This window comes from Bison bison, unplaced genomic scaffold, assembly GCF_000754665.1.
Source record: "Bison bison bison isolate TAMUID 2011002044 unplaced genomic scaffold, Bison_UMD1.0 scf7180017864141, whole genome shotgun sequence".
In the NCBI taxonomy this organism is placed as follows: Eukaryota; Metazoa; Chordata; class Mammalia; order Artiodactyla; family Bovidae; genus Bison; species Bison bison.
The window spans coordinates 691,077-700,148 of record NW_011494713.1 but is presented as its reverse complement, the minus strand read 5'-3'; the positions used below and the strand labels follow the sequence as shown (position 1 = coordinate 700,148).

Genomic DNA, 9,072 nt, shown 5'->3' with positions numbered 1-9,072 from the left:
AGCATCATTCCTTCCAAAGAAATCCCAGGGCCGATCTCCTTCAGAATGGACTGGTTGGATCTCCTTGCAATCCAAGGGACTCTCAAGAGTCTTCTCCAGCACCACAGTTCAAAAGCATCAATTCTCCGGCACTCAGCTTTCCTCACAGTCCAACCCTCGCATCCATACATGACCACTGGAAAAACATAGCCTTGACTAGACAGACCTTTGTTGGCAAAGTAATGTCTTTGCTTTTGAATATGCTATCTAGATTGGTCATAACTTTTCTTCCAAGGAGTAAGCGTCTTTTAATTTCATGGCTGCCATCACCATCTGCAGTGATTTTGGAGCCCAAAAAAATAAAGTCTGACACTGTTTCCCCATCTATTTCCCATGAAGTGATGGGACCAGATGCCATGATCTTCGTTTTCTGAATGTTGAGTTTTAAGCCAACTTTTTCACTCTCCTCTTTCACCTTCATCAAGAGGCTTTTTAGTTCCTCTTCACTTTCTGCCATAAGGGTGCCATCAGCCATTAGGGAAATGCAAATTAAAATCACAATGAGATATCAGTATACCCCTACTAGAATGGCTACAATTTTAAAAGAATGATCGTAAGAATTTAAAAAGAATGACCATGACAAGTGTTGGTAAGAATACAGAAGAACTAGACTTTTCATACACTGTGGGAGAGACTATAAGATGGTATTAATGTCTTTGTAAAACAGATCATTGTTAAGTTTCCTAAAAAGAAACACAGACCTACCATATGCTTCAGCCATTCCATTTATAGGTAGTTACTGAGCATGATAAATATGTTCGTTATTTTCACTGAGATAATGATTTAACCATTATACATAAGCCAACGTTATCAAACTATATTTAGCTTGTTATAAGATGATTATATCTCAATAAAGCTGTTTAAAAATTCGTAGGTGACCTTAACACGTACTGTTGGTGTAGTGGATAATGCAGGAACTAAACAAGAGTGATTGGAGAGTGTGAAATGAGATGCAGATTGCATTTATAGGCTATTTAAAACTTTTTGGCTTTTGAGGAAACCAGATAAATTGTGTATTAACAGAACTGTACTGTCCTGTGCTTGAGCTACCAGGGAAGCCCAGTAACAGAACAGTGCAGTCTAAATATGGGAAAGCCCAGACTGGTTTAAATGATATGGAATTGAGGAATTAAAGATTCAGTAGAGAAAAATACTAATGATTAAAAGACCAAGAAAAGAGACACATCCTTTGTAGCAAAAAGTAACAGGAAGGTAAGCAAAGGATACAATCAAATAAAGGGGAACAAGCAAATTTTGTGCAAGAAATATGAGGACAATAAATTGTATTATCTCTAAGATTAGGTCAACTTCTGAGAATATGTACATATATATCTGACAATTTCAAATGTTTGAAAAGTATAAAACAGTCATTCCAAAATTTAGAACCAGAGTAGTTAAGATTGCTAGGCTCATTTCAGGCTGTTTATCAATAATCATTTTAGTAATACCTTCTAAGTTAATTCATCCTCCAATATCATTCAGCCACTCAGTAAAGGTCTATCCAGGAGAAAGACTTTGTTAGGTATGTGTGATGAAAAAATACAAAGTGAAGTAAAAACATTTCAGGTATTTGCAAGACTGGAATGATGAACAATGGATCCTACACTGGGTAAGACAGGGGCTTCCCTGATAGCTCAGTTGGCAAAGAATCCACCTGCAATGCAGGAGATCTTGGTTTGAGCCCTGGGTTGGGAAGATCCCCTGGAGAAGGGAACGGCTACCAACTTGAGTAAGAAGGCCTGGACAATTCCACGGACTGTATAGTCCTTAGAGTTGCAAAGAATTGGACATGACTGAGCGACTTTCACTTCACAAGAGAGGACGTGATGATGAGTCAGTAGATCAGAGCTCTGAATAAGGCAGAACTCTTGCAGTACAGACACTTGAACAAGAAAGCTAGAAAGATAAAACTCCATGGATCTCAAAATTTAACACTTCACTATATACTGGTTAAACCACTATACTGCATTTGTTCAGGTGTTCTCATCAGGTTATAAGCCTCATGTAGAAAGAGAATAGGGCTCATTTTACATCTTTAGAAACGTGCTCAACACTTTTTCTGCAAAGCACTGCATTAAGCATTATGTTTCTTTTCTACTCTCCCAGATTCAGCACTGAGTTGGGTACATAAACATGTTTAATAGATACTTCATAGTTGAGAAAAAAATCTAAAGGGGGCAAAAAAATAAACTAAAAAGAGCATCCATAGAAGCCTTTAAAGATAAAAAATATATAATAAATTTTCTATGGAAACTGACGTGCTTTGATCAAGTCTTACGTAAGGAAAAAAATTCAGTAGCCATAAAATATACAAAATGTTATGTTCTAGTAAAATTCTATTTATGTACACTGAAACTTGAATTTCATATGATCACATTTTTATTTTTATTCCCAACCATTTAGAAATGTAAAAACCACTCAGGCCATACGAAAACAAGCAGTAGGTCAGATTCGGCCCATGTGTCAAGTTTGCTGACTCCTGCTTTAAATGAAAAGTTAAACAGTAATAAACATTAACAAAATAACATAAATATATGATGCTGCATTTAAACAAATATATTTTAAAGTAAAAAGTTTCATACAATCACTTAACGTATTATGTCTATAATTTACACATACTGGTATTTAAAATTACAATACCTTTTCTCTGGTATCACTTTTAACTTGCTCATCTTGAATTACTTCATTTCACCATTGCAGATAATCTAAAAAGAAAAAAATACTGATATTAAACACACAATTTTGTTTTCTATATATTAGATGTCATAAAAGTCATGCAACTGATCGTTTTTATTATGGGCAACACAAGATAAGATTGGAAACCAAAGGAGAATGTTTGAGTTTTACATGCTTCTGGCAGGTCACTTCAAAGTACAAAGTGTGCCTATTAAACCACTTAAAATCAGTCAGTAAAAGGTCATCAAAAATCCAAGTGCTACAAAAGTGTAAAAACATAATTTATACTATAGAGCCAAGATTTCTTTTGAGACAATTCAAATTATCCTTCCTGTTCTAATATACACCTTAAAATAGTCAAACCAATCCTATGATTAGTGTATTGTCCACCATTCACACAGCAGTCAAGTACGGTAAATATGTATGATTATTTCTGTATGAAAACAGTTTAATTAACAACAAATTGTTTAGACAGAGCAAAATCTTCTCAAAAATCTCTCATCTCATTTAATATATTTACGCATATTTTCCTTCAACCAACAGAGGTTTCATCTTTGGAATGTACATATTATATATTTTAAAACCTTACATCTTTTTTAATATAAGGGATCTAAAATAGGAGTCAGTTACACAGATGTTGCAAGGCTGGCAAGCTATAGAGGAAGCCTAGGGAGGCTCAAGATAAACAACTGCAAAAGCAGTTACCACCCTGGGTTAGGAGGGCAAGAAGGAAAAGAGATTTAAAAGAAAAGAGATTTAAAACCCTAAATCTCTATTCATAATTTTTATAATTTTTCAGATTTATTTTACAGCTAGTCACCCAAAAAAAAACCTCGGATATCTTTTAATTTTACATATCGATGCGTATTACTGAAGCAGAATTTTGTGGCATTTTTAAACAAGAAGTTTAAAAACTATTGTCAATTCAACAAGTTACATCCTTATGCAATGTTTAGTAATGCTATATTTAAAGGAAAACAAACATGCCCAAAAAAAGAGATTTCAAATTGCTTAATAGATTTAGAAGATATAGATATTCTCAGTGTTTTACTACAGTAACAAAGAACTTCTCGTTTAACTAAACATGACTTTTTTTCCTTTTTTTTAAACTCAATTATAATAGAGGAAACATATTTAGGACTACCTACAAAAATTACATAGGCTGTTTTTAAAGTAGATAAGAAATTTTTAAGTGCTAACTACTCCTTCTTTTAACTGACTTTTTTAATGCCCACAAAGTCAAAAGTAACTTTTTCTGATTTCCAAATTAATTAAGAATCATTATACATCCAAAGGTAGGGGGAATCTTACATGTTTTCAAAAGCACCATTGTTGCCATAAACAGAATTAAGCTACTTGGTTAAGTAGTATGACTTTCTCTAAAACTACATCAACAGCAAGCCCATCTCAGAAGGTGAAGGGCCTTGTCTCGCCTGTCTGGGATGCCAGGGTAAAGGGAGCAATAATGCTGGCACAGGCAAGCATACTGAAGCAGGATGAGGACCTCACAGGGTTCCGGACACCAGCCATCACCTCCAGCTCTGCTCAGAGGGATGCTGTGAGAGACAGACTGTTAAAGAGGTTGCAGAACATGAAGCCAAACTACACGTCTAAGCTTACTGAGAGAACGTTCAGTTGATGGCACTGGATGGGCTCCCCTGAGGACGTGGAAGGATGTTGTTTGGGGATTAAACTCTGTTTACCGATCCTCTGAATTCTGATGCTCCCTGAATATTGAAGCTGCAGAACCAAACATCATTTGTGGGACAAGGAGGACCTGGGCAATAAAGTTGAAGACTACATGAAGAATTATGACAGATGACAGGAGGAGAAGGCTGCAGGCCCACAGACTGTGTTGTAAGTTTGTCTCCAACTTAAATCAAAAGGAAGCCCTCCTCCCGAGTCCTCAAGCTTCCTCTTTGTCCCTCTGGGTCATCCAAGTCTGTGATCATGTTATCCTGAGCAAGAACCTCTTCACAACTGCTCACTGTAGATGGAGCCTTCTACATATATAGAGTGAAAAAAAAAAAAAGTGTCTGAAGTTCCGAAGAGTTGCCTCCTTAACCTTAACAGATTTCCTTTTCTGAAACTGTACTAAATACACTGCTGCTGAGATTCCTGAGAAGTCGTAATGAACTCAGAATTGAGGCTAGAGTTTGCTTCTCACCCTCTTCCCAAACAAAATCAGTTCCCTGCACAAATGACACTAATGACATGCTTAGCACAGCTCATAGACTGCCGATAAGAAATCCATTACAGACTGTGATCAGATGTAAACTCTCAGCCCTTTCCTAGATGTCTTGAAGCTTCCGAGAATGCACAGTCATTCACTATAAATCTCTACTGAAAAGGGCATTATATTTAATATAAGTCTATCTGGAACAGACTTGTAATTTGTACATTTAATGCTTCAATCACTTTTTTCTATTCTCAGTCAGTTTGTATTTTCATTGTATAGGGATGTTAAGAAGAATGTTAAGTCAAGCAACTATGAAGAGAAACACAAAAAGGGATATGAAAGTAGGGGGGAAAGTGCACTTCACTAAGCAAATATGTCCTTTACAGCCACTTTTTCTTGCTGAATCCTGAGGCCAGAGTGCTTCAGAGAAAAGGAAAAGCCTTCTTTTTGCTGTGAAAGTTTGTGTTCATTACAGTACGGTGTAATAGAAAGAGCAGGAACCTAGAAGCAGAAATGTTGCATCTCATGAAGTCTGTGGCTTTGCCAACCAAGTGTGACAAAGCAAGACGCTGAGACCTTATGCAAGAGAGGCTGTAAAGTCCAAGATCAAGGTGCAGGCAGTTACGGTGTCTGGTGAGAACTGGGTATGTGGTTCACAGACCCCCATCTTCTCACTGTACTGTGGCATGGGGGAAGGGCCAGGGGAGATCTCTTGGGTGTCTCTTCCTCCATGAGAAGATGGGGGGTCCCATGTTCCCTCTGTTTCTCCCAATGGTTACATGACATTTCATGCTAATTCTAGCATAGCGTCAAAGCCAGGAATCTGACATTCATACAACATGTGTTTCTAGTTCTACGTCATTTTATTACATGTGTAATTTATATAAACTACCACATTTTGCTATATTTTTACAATATTAGAAAGCATGGATTTCTATTACTTGAATAACTTCAAAAAGATAATGAAAACCACTGTAATCTCAAAATTCGTTCATTTAACATTAATGGCTACACAGCTTCAACTGTGTATGGCCAAAGAAAGTACTTCGAAGGAGATCATTTAATATAACTGATCACGCCTTCTTCTTATAAATACTTTATTATATAGCTGTAGTTTGTTTTCTGCCTACTCACTGCCATTCTTTCTTAAATTTCCTTTACTAGAATGCCCTAGGGCTCGGTCCTTGGCCTTTTCAACTCCACTCTCTTCGCTGGTGATCTCATCCAGTCTCATGACTACTCAGCATCTCCACTTGGCTCTCTAATAACATCACAAACTTAACACATCCAAAACTAATCTCCTGACTTTGCTTTCCCTTCCCAATGTGCTCTAACCTCAGCTTTCCTCAAATGTATTTAAGAGACAATTCTCTCTCTGCAATTGCTCAGTCCAAAACCTTAGTGTCCTTCTTTACTCCTGTTTTATACCCCACATCCAACCCCTCAGGAATTCCTGACAATTCTACTCTCAAAACATATCCAGACTCCACTCACTTCTCCACACCCATCAATACTACCATGTGGGCCACTGCCCCTGTTCGTCCCTCTTCTATGTGTGGCACCTACAGTCTATCTTCAACACAACATCCTGACTGATCCTTTTAAAAGCCTGGAGAAAAGAGGGGGGGGAAAATGCAGATAAATCTTGCATCGCTCTGCTCAGAGCCCAATGGGTGCTGCCCAAATATTTAAATGACTTTACGGGCCCTGAAGGAATGCCCCAGCCCTGCTCTCTGTAACTTGCCTACAACTCCTCTTCCGCACGCTGCTCTGGCCGCACTGGCTGGGCCTCCATGCTTTCCACCAGCACGCCAGGCTCACTCTCACCTTACTGCCTTTGCCCAAGCTGTTTCCTTTGCCTGAAATGTTCCGCCAAATATCCCAATGACTAACCAGCTCCCAAATTTCCTTTGCTCAAGAATCACCTTTTCAAAAAACACAATCACCTTTTCAATAAAGCTTATCCCAACCATCCTATTTAATACTGTAAAACAGCTCCAGACATCACCCCTTACCTCAATCTACTTTTCTCTTTTCTTAGAGCACTTCCAGCCTTCTACGACAGGATGATTCAAAAGTAATAGAACACTTTGAAAACTGTACTCAATAACTGATTACATATATATGAACAGGTGTCAAAACAAATTCTTACAGGAAGTTTATTTCCATATACTTACAAATCTCCAACATATGCCCCCATCACATCACATACATCAATCCCATAATCTAATTCATCCCAGAGCCTCAACAGCTTATCACTACTGGTGGCTACAAAAGCAACCAAAATAGGTTCCTTTATTTCCTCAAGGTTTTGAGGAAAAGAGGCAGAAACCCAAGGTTCTTGATATAATCACGTAAGTCATGTAGTTTAATACCTAATATCTTGGTGCAACTCTTTTTAATCACCTTGTAAACCAGGCAATTTAACTATGTGTACTATTGATATATATTATTTATTTCTCTCCACTGAACTAAACTTCCATAATAGCAGAAATCTTTGTTTTGCTCACTGTCCCCCAAGTACCTCATACAGTACCAGCACATTGCAGGTGGTAAATAAATTTCTGAATGAACAAATAAATGCTTTAAGGACATGAGACAACTTTACTACGCAAATGAGCAAGTCTTCATTTTAAAAAACTCAATAATATGGTGGATATGGTACAGTGGCACACAGTATATACACTAACTGCTCTCTAGCATGCCTTCCTGCACTACAGGAATGTAGCACAGGAAAGCTAAAAAAAAAAGCCACAGCGTTTCCACTGCAGTTAGGTTCCAGATGTTTTTATACCCACCAAACTCAATTTTACTTTTATGAAATTTGTTAGACTGAAAGTCACACAAATGCCACCTGATCCCACGGTGAAGAACCAACTTAGACATGCTTTGTTCTACAGCAGGGTATACGGAGATGCTAAAGCCTTGTCCAGGGTTTCTCAAAGTGGGGTCCACAAGTTGTTGCTAGAATTGTTTGAGAGTTCAAAATGGAACACAAGGGGTTCTTTTTTCCTTCTCTCTTACTTTTGTGCACCAAGCAGTGGCCTCTAATTAACGGTTTTATTACATATCATCTGTGTGTGCTAGTACACAGGACCATGTATATTTGGTTCGAGTTGGCTGTGATAACTGGAGATTGCATGGCACACGGAGAAGGTAATGGGCTAATGAGTATCAGCCCCTTCCTCAAATTACCTCCCCTAAATCCCCCTTATGCACTGCCAACTGCCTTACAGGAGCAAAAGTTCTACAACGGTAATGAAAAACTGGAAGGAAATTTTAATATTAATGAAAAAAACTGTATACCCAGATGTACCCATTCCTAACATTTTGATATTGCGATGAACATTCCAAACTGTCAACTGAATAAGTGGTAAGGGACTTACATTGTGAAATGTTTGGACTTTTCATGACTTTCTCATTTAGTTGTTTAGTATGTCCTTATGTTTTAGACATTAACATTTGTAATTTACAAATATGCCTGATAATCCAATGTGGCAAGTTTTGAGGCTGAGGTATGAAAGGAGGGTCAGTCGACAATTCTGGTAAGATTAGCAATGAAGAATTGTATCCTCCAAGTCATTTCACTAAATTAGTGCAACAAGTTGCTACTGCTGCTAAGTCGCTTCAGTCATGTCTGACTCTGTGCGACCCCATAGATGGCAGCCCACCAGGCTCCCCCGTCCCTGGGATTCTCCAGGCAAGAACACTGGAGTGGGTTGCCATGTCCTTCTCCAATGCATGAAAGTGAAAAGTGAAAAGTGAAGTCGCTCAGTCGTGTCCGACTCTTAGCGACCCCATGGACTGCAGCCCACCAGGCTCCTCCGTCCACGGGATTCTCCAGGCAAGAATACTGGAGTGGGGTGCCATTGCCTTCTCCCACCAAGAGACACACATAAAAAAACACATCCTTGTATTGAAAACTACTTATCAATAGATTTATACAATGGAATATAGTATTCCATTCTGTGCGGGAAATATTTCAAGTGCAGTAATGACTCTAGCAATATTCAAAACATACAGCTGCAAATTATAGTAGTTTGACACATTAAAGGTACTAATGGGATCTCCAAACAAACACAATAAAGCTTTGGCTTAAAAAAAGTTACATACTTTCAATTTTTCACCATTGAGGATAATGTTTGCTGTGGGTTTGTCATATATAGCTTTTATTATGT

At 38.0% G+C, this 9,072-nt stretch overlaps 1 protein-coding gene across 1 annotated transcript in view; it reads right to left on the bottom strand.

Annotated features, from left to right (window-relative positions):
• Positions 1-9,072, bottom strand: part of AGTPBP1 (ATP/GTP binding protein 1) — a 188,776-nt gene that overhangs the window by 154,728 nt on the left and 24,976 nt on the right. The window contains exon 2 of the mRNA XM_010840172.1: positions 2,680-2,744. Within this exon, the coding sequence (XP_010838474.1) occupies positions 2,680-2,711 (32 nt within the window). The 5' untranslated portion in view covers positions 2,712-2,744. The remainder of the gene's footprint in view (positions 1-2,679; positions 2,745-9,072) is intronic.